At 36.3% G+C, this 22,647-nt stretch overlaps 3 protein-coding genes across 3 annotated transcripts; all 3 read right to left on the minus strand.

The window, feature by feature from the left end:
• Window positions 1–9,675: 9,675 nt before the first annotated feature.
• On the minus strand, window positions 9,676–11,643 carry LOC106440117 (protein FMP32, mitochondrial). Its single transcript, XM_013881718.3, has 7 exons — window positions 11,030–11,643; window positions 10,678–10,809; window positions 10,505–10,564; window positions 10,357–10,433; window positions 10,208–10,264; window positions 10,052–10,118; window positions 9,676–9,971 (listed from the first exon to the last, which is right to left on the minus strand). The coding sequence occupies exons 1-7, from the start codon at window positions 11,258–11,260 to the stop codon at window positions 9,852–9,854; spliced, it is 744 nt and encodes a 247-aa protein (XP_013737172.1). The 5' UTR covers window positions 11,261–11,643; the 3' UTR covers window positions 9,676–9,851.
• A 1,601-nt stretch (window positions 11,644–13,244) lies between these two features.
• Window positions 13,245–15,059, minus strand: LOC106440116. Its single transcript, XM_013881717.3, has 5 exons — window positions 14,740–15,059; window positions 14,331–14,503; window positions 13,879–13,948; window positions 13,686–13,791; window positions 13,245–13,573 (listed from the first exon to the last, which is right to left on the minus strand). The coding sequence occupies exons 1-5, from the start codon at window positions 14,918–14,920 to the stop codon at window positions 13,453–13,455; spliced, it is 651 nt and encodes a 216-aa protein (XP_013737171.2). The 5' UTR covers window positions 14,921–15,059; the 3' UTR covers window positions 13,245–13,452.
• A 601-nt stretch (window positions 15,060–15,660) lies between these two features.
• LOC106440115 (zinc finger CCCH domain-containing protein 44-like) lies at window positions 15,661–21,597 on the minus strand. Its single transcript, XM_013881716.3, has 11 exons — window positions 21,066–21,597; window positions 20,746–20,825; window positions 20,445–20,632; window positions 19,071–19,965; window positions 18,833–18,960; window positions 18,631–18,690; window positions 18,498–18,548; window positions 18,317–18,387; window positions 17,877–18,028; window positions 17,595–17,770; window positions 15,661–17,497 (listed from the first exon to the last, which is right to left on the minus strand). The coding sequence occupies exons 1-11, from the start codon at window positions 21,413–21,415 to the stop codon at window positions 15,821–15,823; spliced, it is 3,828 nt and encodes a 1,275-aa protein (XP_013737170.2). The 5' UTR covers window positions 21,416–21,597; the 3' UTR covers window positions 15,661–15,820.
• Between the last annotated feature and the right edge of the window lie 1,050 nt (window positions 21,598–22,647).

Raw genomic sequence — 22,647 nt, forward strand, 5'->3', positions numbered from 1 at the left:
TCCATCATCCTCCTCCTCTGCAGTGACCGGGTTGATGTTTGTACGGGACTCCTCAACAGTAGGAGTTTGCGTCCCATCTCCCTTGATTTCACCCTCTTCCTCATCCTCATTACTTAGAACCGAGAACTTCGAACCCGAGATTTGGAAATCCGCAGCCTGGTTCTTCAGAGAGAGAAGCACTGGAGATCTTCCAGCCTTAGATGGAGATACCAGCAACCACTTATTTGACTCTCCCTGAACTCCCTGCTCTCCATTATTGACTTCCGGTTCACCATTTTTTGAGGCATTAGCCTCTGGTTCCCCTTCTGCGATATTTATCTCCAAGTTCCCCTCAAGCACATCTTTCTCATTTACGCCTGCTAGCACCTCAACCTCTTCCGCTCGTGCAACAACCTTCGTTACCTCTTCCTCACATACTACAGTAACATCCTCCATATCCACATTCTTGCTCAGAACAGTTTCCAAACTCTTTTTCCCCTCTTCTGGAACCACTGGAGGTGGCTCCTGGACCTTGTCTTTCCCTTTTAAAGCACATACCTTATCAGAGTGCCCCCATTTCTCGCATAGTTTACATCTCGTTGGTAGTCAGGGGAAGTGGAAATCTACCGCAAACTCCTTTCCATTTTTGGAGAAGCTTATCTCCCTAGGCAGCGGCTTTGATACGTCTACATTTACGAAGACTTTTGCGACCTCAAAGTTTGAACATGCAAGGGTCTCCGGGTGGAGCTTGACTGGAAAGCCGACTGCACTGGTGATAACACTGAGACCTTCCCAAGAGAACATGTGGAGTGGGACTCTCTGAAGGTGAACCCAGATAGGTATCGCCTCCTCCTTCTGCTTTTCTTCTTCTGTTCTCGGCGTCCATTTCGTGACAACCATAGGAACCCCCACTTTGTTCCACATGCCCCTTTTTAAGATTTTCTCTCTAGATCTTGGGTTAGAGACCCTGAACCTCATTGTTGTTGCATTTACCTCAATAACCTCAACTTTTGCAGATTCATTCCATATTTCCAAATATTGTTTAAGACCATGTGCACCTTCGCTATGTGAGGAGACAAATCGAGAAACTTACCCACCACAAAGTCTTCCCACAATGGAGTTGAGCTAGCAAGCACCTCATCGGGAATCTCCACCGAAAGCAGACCATCCTTGTTTGCGACCTCAACATCATACTTCCTCAGACTTCGCTTATCCTGTGCTACAGACACCCAACTCGGAACCACTTTCTTCGCTTCAGCTACCACTCTGGACGAACCCACCGTCGAACCTTCATCCCGAGCTTCCTTTTCTCTCAAATCCACCTCCGGAGAGGTAGGGGAACCCGGCGGCGCAGCCGAATTCATTGTCGGAAACCTAGCCCCAAAATCGCCCTCAATATCGCACTTTTCTTCTACTTACCAAAACGGTGCGTTTTAATTTAATTCAAAACAAAGCTACTACAGCCTTCACTATTAGTAATATTCGTTGACCATATCTTTGAGATTAGCACGAACGTGCATCGCTCGCTTCAGCCTTCACTATAATTTAACATTTTTGTTATATTTACGAAATTTCTATGAACTTGGGGAGTTATTCCTCTACTGCTTTTAGTTGATTTTGATTTTAAGTGTTAGCCTAAAAATCAGAAAATAATGACATGTCTAGTTTCGTATATATCAAATAACATATATATAATCTCCAATCTTTCACAGAGATGAAGTTGAGAAGAGATATTAAAATTTTTAGTTTCTGTTTCTGATCTTAGATCAGAACTGGTTTCGGGTTAGCCGATTAAAACTTCCTTTTGAAGATAAAGCTTCGCTTAAGGCTATTTTGTAGTGTAATTTCAAAATGGGGTTTGGGATGTTGTTCATGGTCTTTAAGTTTTACCTTTTTTTTTTTTTTTTTTTTTTGGCAGCTCCTTTTTCTCACCTGTTTTGAATTTTAATAAAGTTAATCTCTCTCTTTCACAGCAAATTTCAGATTTCTCTTGTCTGTGTTAGGATTTTCTTTCTTCATGGATTCCACTTAATCCTTTCTAATGAGAGTCAATCTCTATTTTTTATATGAAGCCAAAGATAGTATTTTTAGTAGAGTTTCTTTGAAGAAGGGAAGCTGTGTTGTTGGATCTGCTCTCGGCCGATTCCTATAGAGGTTTAGCTAAGTCGGCATCTTCTTTGATGGTTCGACAAAATCTCTTATAGATCATCCGAGATGATCTCCCTGAATTATTATCTATTGGAGTTGGAGATTCCAAGCAAGGACAAGGGTTTGAGGAAAAGAAGGAGTTGGGCTGTCTCTTTTGGTATCAAAATTCAGGCATTGAAGTGAAGACAGAGATAGAGAAACGATGTCAGAGACCACCGGCGTCCGAAGCGTCATGACGGTTGTGTTCGCCGTTTCCGCCGTGAAGGTCATGCGTTCAAACGCGTGTCTCGTCGACGCAAGAGAAGCTGACAAGTGATAGACACTAAGCAACCACCGTTTTTTCTATTTAAGTTTAACAAGGACAATTATATTTATATGAACTAGATCGTTTGTCCGCGCTACGCGCGGATTTTTGCTACATAAAAACTTTAAATTTTAATTGTTGTTTGAATTTTAAATATTATAAAATGAGTTTTAGTTAATATCGAATGTTTAGCTTTTGCAAATATGGGTAAATGAGATGTTTTGTCGTTGAAATGTTGTTTGTTACGGAAAGCTTTATTTGTTGTAGGATGCTAAGTTAAGTGTTGACTTCATGTGTGAATAACTTTTTTTGTTCCTCTTTACGAAGCTTTGAAGATTTTAGTGGTGTTCAAAATATTTGTTGTTGAGGCGATCAGTAGTTAAGTTGTAATTTTGAAAAAAATAATTGAATTGTATTTGATATAATTCTTTAAAATGAGCTGTGTTGATGTTCTGAATAGAAAATTAGAACATTTTTGATCAACATTAATTTTCTGTGTCAAAATGATTGACATTTTAACATTTATTATTTTATGTGTCGTTTGTACTTATTTAAAGTAAACCAACAACGACCTCCATTTTTACAGCATCAAATAAGAAGATAAACCCATTTTAATTGACTATCTATATCACTTAGTTTTGAGTTAATTGTAAAAAGAGTGAAATTCAAATAAATACTTTTTTAATCATTTAATTAATTTGTTATATTTATATTATATGAATTTTTTTATTGCTCCCTTAATCCACAAATATAATTTTTTCATTTGTTCACACATATTAAAAATATAATAAATTTTCTATAATGAATGCACTAATTTCTATAATTATAGTAACTAAATGTATAAAATAGTAAGTTAATTTATTTTAGTTAAGAGTATGACTTGCGACATTTATTTAAAATGTTCGCTTAACTAAATTTATTACATTATCTTAAATTAAATATTATTTTTTTGTATTTGGTAAAAAAGTTCATAGTTTAATTATTTTAATCTATCTATTTTGTCATATCAAATTAAGATCAAGATTTTGTGTAATGTATTTAACAGTTTTTGACTGTATGTGTGTTTTATAAAACAATATGAGTAGACATCCTAGATATAAAACCATAGACATATTATTTGAATTGCTGAAACGAAATTCTTATTTTTACTTAAACACAAACATTCCAAAAAACCACAAAACATTAAGAGGGTGAATACATATGAGAAAATTCTATTAATTTCACAATGAGAAAACCGAAGTGGTAAGGAGATGAATCATTTTTTTGTGGATTTGCTTTTAGTGGCAATCTAACGGTGTCATACGCTATTGATGCTAGCTAGCTAGACGGTGTTGGGATGGGAAATCAATTTCCGGCTGTCCAAACACACTCTCTTATGTAAGCCTGAATATCCAATGAATTTGCCAGATCATCCAAGTAAGAAAATAAGTCTCCTGTAGGGGCTAACTAACCAAACCAGTCCAGTCACAACAAAAAAAAACTTAGCAAAAGATAAGATATAGACCTCAAATGTTAAGATTTCGTTTATTATCAAGAAAACTGTCATTTGCTTGTATGACCGTAAGTCACTGAAAACACTCATGTATCGTCATGCATTCATTGCACGGCAAGATCAATTGAAGTTATGAGGAAGAAATAAAAATATAAACAACATTATTAAAGAGATTGGAGCACTTTACCAGATTACTAAGACCTTTGTAAGGTTCATCCTCAGTGGAGATAGTGGTTGAAGCATAGAACTCTTTGAACCTCTGAAAACTTAAGAGATCACTGAAGAGTAGAAGTCTACCAATGTGCTCTATTGTATTGAATCCATTGTTGGAACACTGTTTTGACCGTATAACAAAGAGTATAAGAGAGTGTATGTATAGGCATGCATATATATATATATATATATATATATTTATTTATATATATATACCAGTCAGAACTATGAAAAAAATCAATCAACACACTACAAGCTTTTGAAAAAATTAAATTTTCAAAAGTAATACAGTATTTATAAGGATAAAAAATCAAGAGACAACTTCAGTAAAAAAAATTAATAATCAGGAGACTAACCCTAAGCAGAGGACCAGATCCAACTTCAAATCTCTTAAGGAAATTTTTAATCTCTTGAGCAGACGACCCTTATACAGCAATAAACAACAAAAATACCCAATTAAGCTAGTAAGAGAAAAAGAAAATAAAAACATAGTAGTGACATCTACTTTTAGTCGCATATATAAAGAAAAGAAAAACCTAATAGAAGAGGTAGTCGTTTTAATTTTTTAGTTTAAAGAAAGAAAGGTTATGATATAACACTGAAGAATGGCTTGTGAACTAAATAGTTAATACTTAATACAAACATGATGTTGCATTGGCTAACTTTACCTTTGCAGCTTCTGATACCAAGTTTGCAGAACTTTTCTTAATACCTGCGATGTTGAAATGGGTTTGGTGTTCCCCTATTCAAGCTGGTGAAGGAGATTATGAGAAACAAAGTAAGCAGGCTTTATTCTGTATTCTTGAGCTGTACCAAGCACACTAGTCAATCACTGAACATAAGTTTTGCAAAGATAGGGAATGCAAATTTACCTTCAGACTCAAGTGTCGGGGCCTCTATTTTTACGTTTAGCTTGAGCTTGCATTCCATAGTAACAGTGAGGAGGCATGATATCCCCTGGCTACACAACATACTTAGAAACAGGCAAGCAAGTGAAGTCAGCCAAAGAGTCGAGCAGAATATGACTCACTTATCTCGTAAAAGGCCCTGAAGACCCCAATGTTTTGCAGCAAAATTGATGGCATGTTGCAAGAAAGATTATGTGTCAAAATTATCATATGCTTTTGTGTTTATACTGTTATTCAATGCATAAACTGTATTCTCCATCTGCATTTTACAAACTCTTATCTAATAAAAATTAAAATTAAACTCAAACCTAGCAATGGTTAAAAGAGCCCAAAAACGCCAACAAACTGCAATCCTATGTACTAACATGACATCATAGAACCTCTGAGCATTTGTTAAAAACGACTGCAGAACCAAATTAGACTAATTTGTGAATAATAACATGAGTTCAAAATTGAGTTTATTACGATGTGGTGAAAGGGTGATACACTTATATCAATGCTTATTATGGATGCCTTGCATATCATTCGACAATTCCAATGCTTTCTACAACTATTTCCCCTCGCATAAGCCTCTTATAACATAGCTGTAGCTAACAGCATCCGGCGGCGGAGAACTCAAACTTTACCTCACGGAGCAAAGTAACGGTTTTGCCGTATTCCAGATTCTTGCATAAACCCTCCAAAAGGATGTTCATATTGTAGACACTGAAAGCAAACCCACGCTTCAACATCACATGGAGCCGTTAAGCACATAAACCTGAAATTCAGCAAAGACGATGAAAATTAATGGCTAGAGGTTAAAAATCAATTCATTGCATCAATTTTGGTCCTACGTCTTACCAGATTATTTGGGAAAGCATCCTTTGAATCACCATCAGAGTTAACCAGCGGAGCCCTCAACCATAACTTCATAGTAGAATCACATTAAACAAAACTAAAGAAAGAAAGAAAGAGGGAATAGAAAGTTAGAGCTTAATTGAAGATTCTCTTGTACAGAAAAGACTAATCTTGAAAAAAAAATTAACAAAAAGTAAGAAACTCAAAACAACCTGTAAGAGTAATTCAGAGCCAGAGACTGGTAGAACCTGAGTGTCCGTTTCCTTCCACTAAGATCGGCCTATACGAAGGGCCATCTGCATAACAACATTTCACAGAGAGCGAGAAAAAAAACTTCATTAGATATATAAAACACTGAAGCGCCATATCCAAAGAAAATATTATACACAAATGTGAGAATCGATCAGAAACAAACCAGAGGAGAAAGGACATAGTCAAAGCGGTTGGTGGAGATGTATGAGGAGAGAAGAGATGGAACATTGTAGGGAAATCAGTGTTAACGCAGTATGGCCTGGTTTTTGAAGCGGCTTATGTTTATGTTTTTTGGTGGTGGTTTGAGGGTTATTGGAGATCTGAAAGGCGGCATCAGTGGCTAGTAAGAGAGGAGGGAAATCGGAGACTGATTGTGTTGAGGCAAAACGTTTTGGCTGAAACTTGTGCTTATTACGATCACTACCAAAACGTTTTCCAGACAACATAAAGACGAAGTAAAACCAATCGATCAAGTTTTTAGTGAATACAATTGAAGTCAATATTGTTTCAATATTTTAACCTAAATGACATGGCTAGTTAAGGATCTCTAATTGGCTGTTTTTTTCAGCTGATGTGGACGCGTTTAGAGGACTTGATATCTTGCTTTTAGTATATGTTAGATGATTATTGTATTTTTGTTTGGGCTTTTGAATCTGATACTAAATATAAGCGTCTATTAAGATTTCCTTAATGGAAATAAGTTGACCAAAAAAAAAAAAATCAAATAACATATATATATATACATATATACAACTATACAATTTAAAATGTAATATACAAAATTTACCAATAAATTAGTAATAAACTTTTCATTATTTTTTACTACAGTGCTTAAAATAGATGATCTATTAGATTTATAGATAGTATAAATTAAATAGATATAATTTAATGTTGTAATACTATATCTCTATATGCTAAATATTTAAATATTTATCGATGTTAACTTTTAAAATTATAAAGATTTTTTTTTAAAATAACAAAAATCATATTATCTAACAATGATTAATCTTTACTAGCTTAAACCAATGAAAACAAATTTTAAACTATACAGTTTATTCTAAAAATTAAACAAAAATTAATGTTTAATTATTTACTCGATAATATAAATCTATGAAGCGAAAAATTTAATTTTTTAAAACTTTCTAAATTTGTAAAATGTTACAATATCTTTGAATATGACAATAAAACAATATTTTACTAATCTTTATATATATAGTTACGATTTTAATAATGAAATAATAATCCGAAAATATATATATAGAAGAAGATACAAATACATGTGAAAGTTTGAAGCAATCTATTCAATGAAAAAAATATACAATAAATTTATTATGTTTTAAAAATTGATAGACACATATATATTATAATATATACCAATTTAGAATTGAAAAAAAAAATATTTATACAAAAATAAATGAAAACAAAAATCTGCGCGGTTGCACGGATCGAGATCTAGTAATAATAATTAAATGAGTGAATTGTAAGAGCAATTCAATCAGACTAAAGTTTCACATGAGGTTCTTATAAAATAATATTATTAAAATTTTATATTTTTAAGAAAATTGATCAATGACAGATTACCAAATATTTCTAAAATATTTATAGAATACTAGTTCTCATAATTTTGTTTCTCTTTTACCTTTTTTTTTTTTTTGTTGTTTTAGTTTAATAAGCCAGATACTCTTTTTTATTTATTTCTGTCAACAAGTGAGTTACTCTTAAATATGAAAATAGCCCAACACATTTGAACTACAGATCATGAACATGTATATACAAAATACAAAATTTCTAGTGGTGTTTCGTTCTGTTTAAATAAATTCACTTTAGTTTTGACACAACAGACTCATATTCTATCTAGAAAAAATTACACTGTAACATATTTTTCTCTTTTCTCTTAACACTTTAGCATACTTTATGCTTGTGGTGTACTTCCAGGTTACAAAATTCCCAAATTATCCTCTCAATTCTAACCAGAATGAGTTAATCTCATTTAACGAAATCACTGTCTGAGTTTTTTTGTTTTCTCTTCTCTTCTCTCATCTTTTTTCTCTTCTATTCCTCTTTTTCTCATCTTCATCACTAGAAAAAACAAAGACATATTAAATATCAACCACCAATTATGAGATTTAATGTTTTTTTGTTTCTTGTTTTTTACTCCTCTGTTTTTAGATTTATTAATTTTTCAGATCTGGAAAAATTGTGATGTTATAACGGAAGGTGATGGCGTGACGAATTGATGGTGGTAGCATGACGAATCATTGGTCTCCTCGTTGCCGGTGACAGAACGTGAAAGAGGAACAGAAAAGCTTGATGTTGGAGGACGAGACAAGACGTGGTCACGCTGGACTGGTGCTGTTAGACAGAGAAGTCACCGGAGTGACTACACCAACTTTGACCATAACCAAAAATGTGCAAAAACCTATACCTACGACCACACCGACTTTGACCATAACCTCTCTTTTCATAACCAAAATCCTGACCACACCACCCACCGATCTGCTATTCATAAAGTCTTTGACCATATGATTATTGGCCATGATCTCTCTTCTCTCTTGTCCATCATTTTTTTTTTATGATTTGTATTTACATTAACAAGAGCCCTCAAATCAAATTAGCTTAAATCATATCTTATGGTTACTATTGAAGTCCAATACCCAATAAACTTACCAACAATTAATAACAACTAAAGCAACTAACTAGATGTTTAAACCATACACACTCTAGTCACGATTTCTCTTTCTTATCCAAGAATATTTTCGTCAGACAAAAGCAACTAAAATCCAAAAGTAAGTCAAATAGTACATCTCAAGTGTAAAGTGTCTAAATATGTTAAGTTTCTTGAAAAAGTAACTCATTACGTAACTCTCTCTTAAAAACTTAGAAAGAAGAAAAAACGAAGAGATGGAGGAGTTTCCCCACCCTATTCAATTTCTTTCACACATTCCCGTTCTTGGTTTGACGTTGTTATGGTCCATTGTCTAAATAATTAGTTAGTTCCATAATCATTAAGTTCCGTAAGATAAAAGTTAGTACTAACCATCTTCCCATAAGATTGTATATTTTTGCGTAGGGGTTTAAAAGTTCTAAGGATAATAGATAAATTGTTTCAGCGGCGTTCTTCTCGAGTTGTGTGCCTTAGAATGGTAGGGAGAATCCTTTGATCCAAACAGTACATGTGACTGTGCCACATTCTCATCTTTACATTATTGGTTTGCTTTACGCTTCTTATATTCAAGTAGTAGTCAACACAAACTCCCAAACTCACACAAGTTTTAAAACTTTGGGGGTAAACCAGTTCATGTTTTTGAACCGCACATTGGTGTTATTGATGCGGTGCAAACACCTTTTTTTTTCCACAGTTCCACTGGCTTGTGGTTGTCGCTGGGCTTTATCTCTAAGCAGAAAGCTGGCTATGGCTCTCTCTCTATCTATGGTTGGCGTCGTCATCACAAGAACATTTTTCCACATACAATAATAATGTGCACACAACCAAACTATTTACAGGTGGAAGAAACATCATCATATACAACGTTGATCGCAAATCTCATAAAATTAGTTATTCTTTTTTTTTCTTTCTTTCTTCATATATACGAAATCAAATTACATTAAACATACGAATAAATCACAAGATGTAGTCATGTAGAGAGCAGACCAAAATAATCATCCGGAACAGGAAAAAAAAACAGCAAAGATGATGATGTTGGTCAACGATGGAGAGTCACATGACGATCCGGAGGACAGCTAGGCCAACGGCTGAGATGGAGACAAGTGTACCGATACAATACTTGATCACCTCGTACTTGGCCGCTTCCAACTGAGCTCTCAAAGTGTGAATCTCCTGAGAGACATTGAAACAAAACATAAACAAACAAACAAACAAACAAAATGCACATAAACCACAGATGGGAATATACTAACACGGTCAAGTTTGTTTGTAAGGTTAGAGGTTTCGGCGTTTTGATCCGTTAGCTCATCTCTTATCCTCCTGCTCCATCATCGACGACAAGATACTTTTTAAAAAATCATATAACAAAAAAAAAAGATTAGTTTGAATAGAAAAAGAAGTTAGCAGACCCTTTTTCAAGATTCAGGTCCAACCGCTGTCCTGCTGTGACTTTGTCAATCTCGTGCCTGCAATGTATATTGTCTTGGTCACTACACTGAATGTATAGCAAATCAAACCCTATAGGGTTGTTCATATATAAAAAAAAAAGAGAACTGACCTTATATCAGTGCGGATACGTTCTATGTCATTGCGGAGTTTCTCATTCTCGTGTTGCAGCAAAGAGAAATGGTGGTCCTACACATGAAACCACCATTTAAGATTCGAGGCATGTCACATAAAGTTCTGTTTACGGATTCAGAGCTTACCAGTGAACTGTTAATTTCACTTTTGAACTTGGATAAGTTTGACTCCTGTGTCATTTCAGCCTACCAGAAGCAAGAAGATCAAAAAAGTTAGACAAGAGTTTTAATCAAAGCTATATATATAACTGAGGTCTTCTTAGTCTTTGGTAACAGAGCTTTGTTCGTTGGAAACTTACTTTCTGCATCTCACCCTTGGAAACAACCAACTGAGAAACAACTCCTAAGCTATCATTCAGAACTTCAGTTATAGCACCTGTTATTGCCTCTGCTTGCTTTGAAGGCAACCCTTGCGCTTCCAAGCTCCTTACCTGAAAAAAACCACACATAATAACAAATTCTCCTTTGAACTATAACTACTTTTTTTAAAAAGACAATATCTAGAAATTAATTAGCAGACACATGTGTGTTCAATGACTCCTGTCTGGAACATAACCATTCCATTGTCTCAATTCAAAAAGTTGGACGACAATTCAAGCCAATGAAACATAAGAAGAAAAAAAAAAAAACAATAATCATCTAAAAGATTACCAAAGCGAGTGTGTCGACGAGATACAAACGTTTCCCATTGGTTTTGACAAGTTGAGATATGAATCTGGAGTTGGATTGTCTGTAGAGAGGAGATGATGAACGAATCTCGAAGAGAGTCCTGTCTAATGTCGGGTTGTTCGGAGAGCCGATTGATCTGAGAGTCGAGAAATTTACAGCTGAACCGGTTCCAAGTCGTGCCAACCGTAGATAATAATTCGCGTAAGCGGCCATTCAAATTGATGAAAACTGCAAATTCGGTTCGTGAAATGGGAGCCGTAGAGTTCAATCGATCGCAGGTTTAGATCGGTAAACCGGGTTGGTAAGGATGATGCGCGATGAGTAAAAAAAACAAGAAGTTTCCCAATCGGGTAAGGATGAGATGATGAATCTCGCGACGATCAATAATAGAAAGGAAGAAAAGAAGAAAACTTTGAAGATGGGTTTGGTGAGAGGACTGTTCGTTTTGGATATTCTTCGGTTCTGTTCTTCTTCTTAGAATTGAAATCGCTACGACAACAGAAACAGACGGACGACGATGATAGAGAGAGAGAGAGAGAGAGAGAAAAAAAACGTGAAGCTTTTGTCTTTCGTTCTTTCCAACTTGGGCACGTTTCCCAAGTCTACTCCTGTTTAGTTATTTCTTTGGATATTATTACATTTTTACTCACACTCACATGTGCTAATAATCTCCAACTTCACCATGCTTTTCATCAATCAATACAACATTGGGAAAACTGTTTTAGAGCAAAAAAAAATAGTAACTATGTCTCTTTAAACTAATCTATATTTTGTGTCATATTTTCCTATAATACCCTTTAATATTTATGAAAATAATTTTAATAAATAGTTTTACAAACAAAAAAATTTTGGAAAAATAGTAACATTTGTTAAAATACCTATATGAACTTAATGGTATATTTTCCAGTTATAAAAAAGTTAAAATTATAAATTTCAGATTATGTTCTAAAAAAAGTAGAAATGACATTCTACGAAATAGAAAACGAAATCTACTTTTTCATTGAATCTACAATGTTTAGAATACGTGATCTACGTAAATAGGAGTATTCTACAAATATGTAGAATACACATTCCGCGCTTAACCTACCATTCTAAAATTCTTAGAAATCAAAATCTACACATTAATCTAATTCTAAAACATGTAGAAACCGACTTCTACAGATTTACTATAAATCAAATATGTAGAAATCAAATATGTAGAAATCAAATTCTAAACATTACTATAATTCTAAAAAACTGTAGAAACTGATTTCTACATATTAGTTGTATTCTACGGATAAGAAATCAGTTCCTAAAAATATGGAAACAAAATATTTGAGAATATTCACTTTTATATTTTTTAAAAAAATCGATTTAAAAAAAAAACGAAAAATGAACAAAAAAAAGCGACAAATCGATTTGAGAATATTCACTTTCATCCCAGAGAAAAATATCCTATTTTTAGAAATTCAAATTCAAAGGGGTGCTACTGGTTGTTGTCGATGGAACATTCTTGAAGAGGCGTGTCCTATTTTTAGAAATTCAAATTCCTATTTTTAGAAATTCAAATATTTGAGAATATTTGAGAATATTCACTTTCATCCCAGAGAAATCGAGTTTAAAGAGTTGAAATCATGCTTGGTCGGTTCAAATCAAGTGGAAATCAATCCGAATATAATCATACAAAGCCAAAAAAATCGATTTGGGATTCTTTCCTCGGCACGGGATCGATCGATCTATTCTTACAGATCGGTCGATCTGTGTAAATCGACCTTCGTCGATCGAGTGAAATGGACCAGGTCGATCAGTATATATTTCGTGTTTTTTTTTGTTTTGAATAATTATCGGGATCGATCGATCCACTATAACTTGTAAAGTGGGATCGATCGATCCCCCTTGTCGAACTCAATATATATCTTTTAAAAAAAATTACATTTTTAAGAGCATTACTGCCATTTTGGAAAAAATTAGTCTAATAGGACATAAAGTAGTATAATTTAGTTTAAAGGGACATAGTTACCATTTTTTTGCTATAAAAAAACAGATTTCCCTAAAATATTTTAGTTTACAAATAAGTTAATCTCTGTTAAGAGCCAGTGGAACAATTTCTACTAATACCTAAATAAATTTAATGCATAAGCAAACAATAATTACGAATCTAAGAGAATCTTGTCATCTTGACCCTTTTGGTATATATAATCAAGGTCAAAACCAAAACTGAGGAAGGTAAACACATTATAGTTCTAGTACTTGTAAAAAGATAATATCAATACATCTTTTTTTTTTGTTGCTTTTTTTATTATGAGAATCCAAAAGGAGTTTCCAAAAAGTGTCAAATCACTCATAATATCTTGTTGACTGTCACCTGTGCTTTTTTTTTTTTTTTTTTTGGTTTCTCTCCACATTTTGATGTAACATAGATTTGTTTATTTAGGTCGCTTTCGATGATCGTCCAAGGAGTCGTCCAAATGCTCTTTCACATAGTTACCCACTCTCTTCAAGTTCTTCATCACCCCTGCTGCTACCAGGTTTGCGTTTCTTGTAAACCTGATGCATCCCACAGGACAAAAATTAATGAATATTGTTATGTTATATAAGCAATATGCCCATTTAGATGACTTTCAGACTTGGTTGGTTAGTCCACCATCTCCCATCTTACCTCGATACGAAGCCGTTTTCAGTGTTTGTGGCAGTGGCTGGGGTTGGTTTTGGGATTGGGGTTGAAGCTGGTCTATGGTTCTGGTGCTGGGGCACCTCCCGAGAATCTACAGCACACAACAAAAAAATCATTAAAAAAACAAGATGCAGGACGCGTCTCAGCATGTTATATGAATAAGAGGATCAGGTGTTACCATTTCTGTTTTGAGCGCGGGCTGGAATAGATGAAGTGTTGCTTGAAGCTGCTCTTCTATCTGCTAGTATCTACATGAACACTAGAAAGTTTGAGGAAGATAATAGAGATTGGAAACAGCAGAAAGTAAACCATATTCTTTTTTTCACGCCAGTAAAAGGATCATGTTTTGTAATATAAAACCAGTTTTACAAAAGTTGATAGCGTCTTAAGAGATATAACACAAACACCAACAAAACAAAAAACAAGCCGAGAGGAGAAAGGAAACCAACTAGATTGTCCAGAGCGTATAATACTAAAATGACAGCAAGATGTAGATATAACTCAAGACCAACTAGACTGCCCAGAGCGCATAATAGTAAAACGACAGCAAGATGTAGATGTAACTCCATGAGCATAAAAATATAGACACCATAGCCTAATGAGTGTTTCGAGAAAAAAAGTGATGTCAACCTCAAGGCCGAGACAAACGGGAAGTTGGGTCTTGGCTTGCTGCTTCATGGCAGTAGATGAGTCTTTATCAGTCATGTAAACAGAATAACCCAAACATCCATAGTAAAAATCAGCCAAGGTACGCCCTTCTTTAGAAGCTTCAGCTTCAGATTGTCCAACAACGTAATCAGGAACTGCAAAAAAAAAAAAAAAAAAAAAAAAATCATGAAATCTATAATTGCTGTATGCATACAGAATCCATGAGAGCAAATCAAACATCTAGTAGCATAAGATTCTGCTTATGGATTATAGATTCTACAATTAGAACTATCTCTCAACCTAATCGCAATGAGAAGAACCTAATCAATTTGATTCGGGAACCCTAGAATGTAGCAGAAGCAGCGATTGATTTGCGAAAGAGGAAATTGACCTTGACGGAGAGTACGAGGGATGCCGACGCAGCGAGGGTTCTTATCCTTGGATTTGAGAGTGGATGAGTAGTAAAGGTATCCTTTGCACGATCTTCCTTTCGCAAGAGATCCTCCCCCTCTCTCTTCCGATTTCTCTTCCATCACCGTGCTATTCACTTCTCCGCTAGAGCCTTCGCTCATCGTTAACCTCTCTTCCTTCTTGATCGCTTTCGAAGTTTTGTCCTCTATGTTGTTTAGCTCATCTTCAAGCTCATTCGTCCGATCTGTTTTCTCCGGAAACTCTTACGGCGGTGCCCTCTTGTTTGTAATGCTAGCAAATAAAGTAAATGGGCCTAGGTCCATTAAGATAACAAATAGACTCGAGAGGAAGAAAAAAACTAAACGATCAAACGACAGCGTATTAATAAAGGTTTATATAAAAGCTCTGTTCCGGAACGCACTAGGCGTTAGTCGGGCGGTCGGGTTGGACCTAGCGCCTAAAGATAAAATCGGAAATTAATCGGAAACTATACGGGGCGAAATTTTTAGATTGTTTACTATGTTATAAAACATGTTAATCTTTAATTGTGTATAACATTAATACATTTTCATGTTTAAAATTGTATAAAACACACAAATAGAATATATAAACTTAATATAGTGTAATTTTCATCAAAATTATGAATACAAATGATATTTATAAAATTTTAGATCAAATAAATAAATAAAAATATTATTAAAAATAAAATTTTAAAAAATAATAATAATAAATAGATTAGGCGGCTTGGCGGAAAAAAAATCGGATATCCGATTTTTTAAACCAATTTGGCATAAATCGGTGCGGAAGAGTGACGCGTAACACCTAAGCGACCGATTTTTAGAACATGGTATGAAAGCGAGCAAAACCGACATAAGTTGCAAAGACCTCTAAATGGAAGTTATACACAAAGCTTTGATAATTACTTAAACATGGGCTAATGAGGTACAAAAACTTTGGTGTTACCAAAAAGGATGCTCGAAATGTCCTAAATAAACAAGTTACAGAAAGGATGTTTGACATGTTAACTAAACAGATAAATACACAATACAAAGAAATGAGAATCAGGGGTGCCAAAAACTACAAGAAGCACCCTTTTTGCAGTTTCCACTCTCATAGAACTTACATATCTTTAGCCCTTTGGGCGGATGAGCTGTGTATGAACCTGATCCATGGTCATACCCATGCCTACTGCTGTTTGGCCATTGCCGATTATTATGACTGTTGTTGTTGACGCTAGTGTTGTGACCGTTGTTCCACCATTGCCGGTCTCTGCTATGCCCACCGGATCTTCTTTGATGACTTCCATTTCCACGTGGGCTGCGCTCGGTGTTTCCACGTGGGCTGCGCTCGGTGTTTCCACGTGGTGAGTCATGTAATGATGATGACCTGGGGCTCGGTTCCAAACTCACTCCTGAAAGGGACTTGGGAAGCCTCTCGACCGATCCAGCTTTAACTGTGGTTTCTGATCCCAGTCTAAGAGCTGTTGTCGTCAGAGTCAGGTCCTGACTAACTGAAGATGGCGCTGGTGGTGCAAAGAGCAGGAGCTCCGGACCAGCGTTGAAGAGAGTGTTGTCTTTTGATTCTGTGCCCATTGAGCTTTTTCCCGTAGAGACATTGTCAAGAATACTCGGCTGAGAGGTATTCATTCTGCATGTTTCAGGTGTGAGGGACATGCGTGCGACAGGGTTAAAGAAATCTTTTTCTGGCCCTTTTGTCAAATCATCGTCGTCATAGTGAAATGTTGAGGTGGGTGAAGAGGGCAAACCGTTCTGTTCCATCGCTTCAACTTCGGCTAATAGATCCGAAACTGATTCATCACACTCGTCCGGGTCAGCCACAATGGCTGGCCACCCAGATGAGTGAGCCACATGGGTGTTGTCTGAAGTCTGAGTAGCTGTGGCATGATCAGCTGCCAAATCAATTGGCTTCACAGACGGTGCAGCTGAAACAACAGCATGCTGATGTGTTACTTGAGGAAGCTGTCCTCCAGTGACCATAACACTCGAAGTGGTGGCAACAGCATCAGTGGTAGTTGTGGTGGTGGTGCTCCATGTGACACCAGATGTTCCTTTGACCAGAACACAAGAAGACAGAGACTGAATAGTCTCTGCCGCTTGAGCTTCCAAGTCTTCAGGGACATGGATTTCTTGGTTAAGGTTTGGTGCGTGAACAGAACCACCGTTTGTTCCTTCTTCTAAAGTCTTACCATCTGCCCCTGAAGTTGCTCTTGCGTCAGGCGAAACTACATGTCCTGGAACCACAGACATTGATGCTGGACAACTAACTTGAGGCTGGGAACGAACGGAATTACCATCTTTAACTTTTCCAGAGCAAGGTAAAAGAGTCGCAACTTGTTTCTCTTTTGGATCGTTAGGAAGGGCACTGACAGTAGAGGACGAAGAGGAGGCTGCACTGTTGCTGACTGGCGTAAGGTTCTTCTGAAGACAGTCCCCGTCCACGCCAGTGCGTCCCGAGTCGTGCTGAGATAGTTTTAGTTCTTGGGGAAGCAAAGAGGAACTCGGCGTAGTAGTTGCTTTATCAAATCTTCCGGCAAGAGCTTCAGTCAGAAGTACAGAATCATCTTGGTTCTCATGCGCTTTCCATATCCTAAGATAAGGGGGGAAATGACCAGAAGATTTCCATCTGCGGAGCTGCCCCATAGAAAACGGTCCCTGGGTCTTTCCGGTTGGATCTCGATAATGCCATATTTCACTCTCCTCATCATCTTTACCACTTTCCTGTAGTACCCAGAAATGAAGGTATATGACTTGAAACCAATACTAAAAAACCATATGAGAGGTTACATTGCAAACAGAGTAGGATGTGTGGTCAAACCTGGATATCTGATGAGTTGTTGTGGACCTTGGAACAATCATCTTTCTTAGTAACATTCACGGCCTTTCTGCTTCGCAAAACTGGAGCATCATATTTTGTCTGCGCATTATTTCCCAAGTTGTTCAGGATATTCCCTTTTCTCTTCGGACCTTTACTAGGAGCCTTTATGTGATTATCTGCAAATAGAAAACGTAAAAGATTGTAAATAGTATCCACCAATCAGGAATTTTTGTAAGAAAATGAACAATTAGCTTGTTCACATCCTAGGTTAAAGTGGGAAACCTTGTTTTCTCGTACTCAACACTGCATCTTCTGCTGATGGTTGACTTGGATCCATGCTTGGATCCGTATGAACTTCTGGGACTTCCTGCAGAAGCCGCTGGCGATGCTCAGGTGATTTTAGAAGCGCTAGCTTTTCTACACATTCTCTAAGCGTGGGAGATGGTTAAGAAATCAAGACTTGAACTTTCCATGCAATCACTCAGTGTAAAAGTATCTTTCACATTTAAACGCAGACCAAACATCTAAATGGGAAGACCGAAGTACTTATCAAGCTATCTACTCAAACTAAATTATTCTTAGCCGTTACGAGTGGCATGGTCGACTCTTTAACGAATTATTTCATCAAAGACTCACTGAAAGATTCTATAACCAGTATCTGAAAAGGAAAATAGTGTAACCGAAGTGCAACAAATATAGTAAGGCAATCTCAAAAAGGATATTCCTTTCGATGATTCTTCTCACTGGCCTGATCACGGAGGTGTTTGGCCTTTAATATCTCAGCTTCCAGAGCCTACATCGACAAAACATGAGTAAGAAGCACACCACAGTAAAAAACTAAGATCAGGGGATCTTTAATATATATAGATACGTATAATATTTGCTTGCTTTTAATTAGCCTACCTCATTGATTCTCATGGCTTGCAGTGTTGTTGCCGTCTTCAAGATGTCACCCTGACACCGCAAAAAAAACATGAGTTTCCAAGTTAGGTAAAATATACAATTTCACGAGAAAATATCATGCGGGCGGTCTTACCACAGTCAAACGTTTATTGAGACCACATTTTATGCTCTGGCGTAGCCGTTTGCACTCGTCCTGAAAACCACAGTAATAGGTACATATAGGAGAAATTAAAACCTAACTACTAGCGTTACCTTATTAGTAGATGGGGTTTAAACCTTTTATTGACGAGCATAGAAAGGTAGATAAACTAATGTTTCAGAGAGGCTATATTTACCTCTGTGACATTCTGATCTGATAATTGATCAATCGAGATGACCTCTCTCTTTTCTAGATTTAGTATTTCTAGCATAACATCTGTAGTCTTTGCGCCAAGTTGGTAGGTTGCTGCTGCCTTGCTTGTACCTGTTAAATAACCACAAAAGCAGCTGAGATCTTACTATTAAAATTTTGGGTCACTAATTTCCCAATTTTCTTTCCTCAAAAAAGCATTAATATGAGCACTGATCAAATACCTATAACTTGAACGAGCCTGTGAATATCCAGCTTCTGGTCGCTGCCGGATACCTTAATTCTCAAAATTGTGCCTACCACCTTTTCGTGAACTTTGTTGATATCATCAAGTAGAGTCTCTAAGAATTTACGTCTCAAATAAATCAGGTTGATATTGTGAACATCAATCGCTGCATATGCATCCAGATTTTCGTTTTGTACCCTGCCAACAGTTTTCCTATACATCTTGCGTCTTCTATCCCTAACCGGTGGATCATGACCAATATCTTCAACTACTTGGCTAGGAACAACATGAGTAGTTTCCCCATTCGTGGTTTTCTCATCTTTAGGTTTCTCTTGGATAAGAAAGTGAGACTCAAGAAGCTTAAGCATTTCAATGTGACCCACTCGTTGCTTTCCAAACAACTTCACAAGCATTAGGTCACAAATAACTTGAGACTCCTGATGAGGATCCCTAAGATTTTTTTTGTTGATATAGTCAAGCAGAAGACCCTGCACGTCAAACTGAGAAATAACCGATGTATCGCCATTTCTCATGAACGACAAAAACTCGAGGAGTTCTTTTGTTGCCCAATTTGTATCTTCAGGACGCTTCTTTGGGGTATTACTTGGATTTTTGGCATCCAACTTGCTAGGTAAGGTGGATGAATCACTAGTCTTTCTTCTTTTTATTCCATTATCTGCTGCACCTAAAGCTGAACTGCCTGAAGAATAAACATTGTTACGGGTATGATCGTTTCGTAACTCCACTTTAGGAGCAGTGTAAGGAACCTCCTTCCAAGGATTATAAGCTCTCATAAGCTCGTCGACAGTTAGAGACAGCTCTTCCTTCAGGCAAAGCCAATATACCTTGAACAGATACTCCCAACTGAGCTTGTCATCAAAATCCACCTTAACCTAATAAACAAGGAAAAACATTATGCCCGCGCACATTATGAAATAGTAAATAAAGAAGAAAATACAAAAAGAAAAACACTCAAATTTCTTATAGAACGAAGTACAAGATTTCCTCCCTAAACAAGAAAAGTTACTCTTTTCCTATGGCTTTATGCGATTATTTTTAAAAAAAGACACCCAACATACCCTCTACTGCTCTTGCAAGAACTTATTAAATATGAAACCCTAAATTCCATCATTCCCTTACTTCTCTCGTAATATGAGTTCTTATCCATCAACCCCAAATCTCTAAAATTCCATGATATCAGCTTGTAACTGGTTGCTATCACAAAACCTATCGTGTTCGACGAGTGTCATGTGCATGGCAAAACTATATTCCTCCTAAGGTAATTGTGACAGGTGGTGAAAATCAATTCGCCTGAGCAAATTTTGCGGCTGAGAATTGAATGGAAACTATGGAATGTGGAGAAGTGTCTTACCGCTTGAACATCTCCTTGACCAATATTCTCAATTAACATTATTGGCTTAATGCATGTGCCACAAAGCCCCATGTTACCTCTCACAAACACATAGTCGGCATCAGCAACGCACCGCTTACAAACAGAAAAAGTGCATGTATAACACAAGTAACTGGAAGATTTCTGGCATTTACTGCATATATGCCAACCTGTAAATGAATAAAGAAAACATCAGTTTCCGTAGCCATTTAAAAGATTGAAATGAGGGCATGTCAGAAAATATTCCCTCCCTATTTTTAACAACATGAACTTTGCCACATACCGCAGTTCCATTTAGCCGTTGTTCGAAAGAATGCCTCATCTCTGTTAATACAAGCTGGATGGTATGCCTTGGGGCAGTTCCTGAACATCAATAAGTTATCAATAACACAAAATCTCGTATCCAAAACCTCCTCATTAACACTGCCTCGTTGCTTCTTTACCAATCGATATGAGTCTAATCAATAAAATACAATTAAAAGCCAATCGAGTAACTAACTAATTCTCTTTTTCCGTTGTTAAACTCATCATCCAAGGCTCTAATCTCTATCAACGCATACTATCTGACACAATTGTCATCACTGTACACTAACAATCACTCACCGGCGATCACAGAGAACGAGGTCTCCGCCGTCGAAGCAAATGAAGCACACATCTTCTTCCTTGTCATCCTTCCGCGTAATCGGCGGCGGCGGCGGCAGCTGAGTTTGCAGCGGCAGCGGCGGCGGGGGCTGAGTTTGCAGCGGCGTCTTAGCATGTGCCTTCGGCGGCCGGCCCCGTTTTCGCTTCACAGGAGCATCTTGCTCAACCGTCCCTCCCACCTTCGGGGCAGGCACAGAGAGAGCATCGATCTCCTCGCATTGATCGACTCTCATGAGATCGATCCCTCTGACCGAACTTTCTTCGCCGCGAGAGGAAGCGCCTCGCTGGAGTTGCTTCTGTTGATTCTTCATGGCTAGTGAAGAATTCGAAGTAGATATGAGTAGTGGATGCAGATCAATTAGTGAAAGAGAAACCCTAATCTGACGGTTCTCTGGGGGAGGATGATGATGGAGAGAGAGAGTACGATTGATGTGTTTAGAACGAAGACTAGTGGGGGAAGACAATAAAATGGACTCTCTTTTTCTTTGCTGCGACTCATTTTAAGGGATTTTAATGAGAAACCAATTGTTTTACTTCTTTCTGCTTATAGAATTTTCTATTTTCTTTTAACATAATTTTTTTTATGTAACTGTCTTTTAACATAATTTCTGCTTATAGATCCTATATTCTAAATTTGCTACTATTTGTGGATCTGAAATTAATTTATGAAAAATAATGGTACAATTTATAGGTTAATCTGGTATGACTATGTTTTACAGAAATACTGTGAAGTTATTTTTCCTTTATAATCATTTCTGCTTATAGGTTTTGTTTCTGAATTTACTACTACTTCCGGATTTCAAATTAATTTATATAATAGTATAAGGTATATTTTTTGTTTAGTATTTCTAATTTGCTATGACTATGTTTATATATAAAATGTGGTGATTTATCTCTAGTTAGAGATTTTATTTTCGGAATACAATAAATTTTTTGTGTTTCAAAAAAAAAAAAAAATTCGGAATACAATACATGTATATTCTAAATTTCTAATATATAAAGATTGTGTGTCGAAATGTTTAAAGTATTAATTTCCCATGTCTTACTTTTTTCCATCTTTCACACAAATGGTAGTATCCCTAATTCCCAAACGACTTTGAAATGAAAGGTATCCCAAAACATATACTTATGGAAATATCAAAGAGTCAGTCACCTGATGGAGTAGAATCCCATATTTTGTTTTTCCTTTTTACTATCTAAGTGTGTGGAAATTGCCAGCCTTACGTTTATAAACTCCTCATCCAAATTTTAAAATAATCATTCATACCAAAGATGATTTGAAACACACAATAGAAGCATAAGATATTTCATTGTTTTGATCATAACTTCACTCGCCACACTCACATGGCATTGTAGCCTTGTAGGTAGGCTTTGTAGCTTTGTTGGTCCATTGTTCACGTGCATGTTGGACTTGCATTTTGCTATACATTTTTGAATAGATATCTTTTGCCGAATTTGAACCAAAAAAACAAATATTTTATCGAATTTGATATTTTCTCTAACATCCATCTTTTTGTCAAGTAATATCCACCCATATTAATTT

This window comes from Brassica napus, chromosome C7, assembly GCF_020379485.1.
Source record: "Brassica napus cultivar Da-Ae chromosome C7, Da-Ae, whole genome shotgun sequence".
Classification (NCBI taxonomy): domain Eukaryota; kingdom Viridiplantae; phylum Streptophyta; class Magnoliopsida; order Brassicales; family Brassicaceae; genus Brassica; species Brassica napus.

Coding starts and splice junctions, on each gene's coding strand:
- LOC106440117 (XM_013881718.3), bottom strand. CDS start 11,260: ATGGCCGCTTACGCGAATTATTATCTACGGTTGGCACGACTTGGAACC. Junction 10,565..10,677: donor CCAAGGGTGAGATGCAGAAA/GTAAGTTTCCAA, acceptor TGCTTCTGGTAG/GCTGAAATGACACAGGAGTC. Junction 9,972..10,051: donor TTACAAACAAACTTGACCGT/GTTAGTATATTC, acceptor AATGTCTCTCAG/GAGATTCACACTTTGAGAGC.
- LOC106440116 (XM_013881717.3), bottom strand. CDS start 14,920: ATGAGCGAAGGCTCTAGCGGAGAAGTGAATAGCACGGTGATGGAAGAG. Junction 13,792..13,878: donor CCGCGCTCAAAACAGAAATG/GTAACACCTGAT, acceptor TGTGTGCTGTAG/ATTCTCGGGAGGTGCCCCAG. Junction 13,574..13,685: donor GAAAACGGCTTCGTATCGAG/GTAAGATGGGAG, acceptor GGGATGCATCAG/GTTTACAAGAAACGCAAACC.
- LOC106440115 (XM_013881716.3), bottom strand. CDS start 21,415: ATGAAGAATCAACAGAAGCAACTCCAGCGAGGCGCTTCCTCTCGCGGC. Junction 20,826..21,065: donor CTCGTTCTCTGTGATCGCCG/GTGAGTGATTGT, acceptor ATTGATGTTCAG/GAACTGCCCCAAGGCATACC. Junction 17,771..17,876: donor GTTGAGTACGAGAAAACAAG/GTTTCCCACTTT, acceptor TTCTATTTGCAG/ATAATCACATAAAGGCTCCT.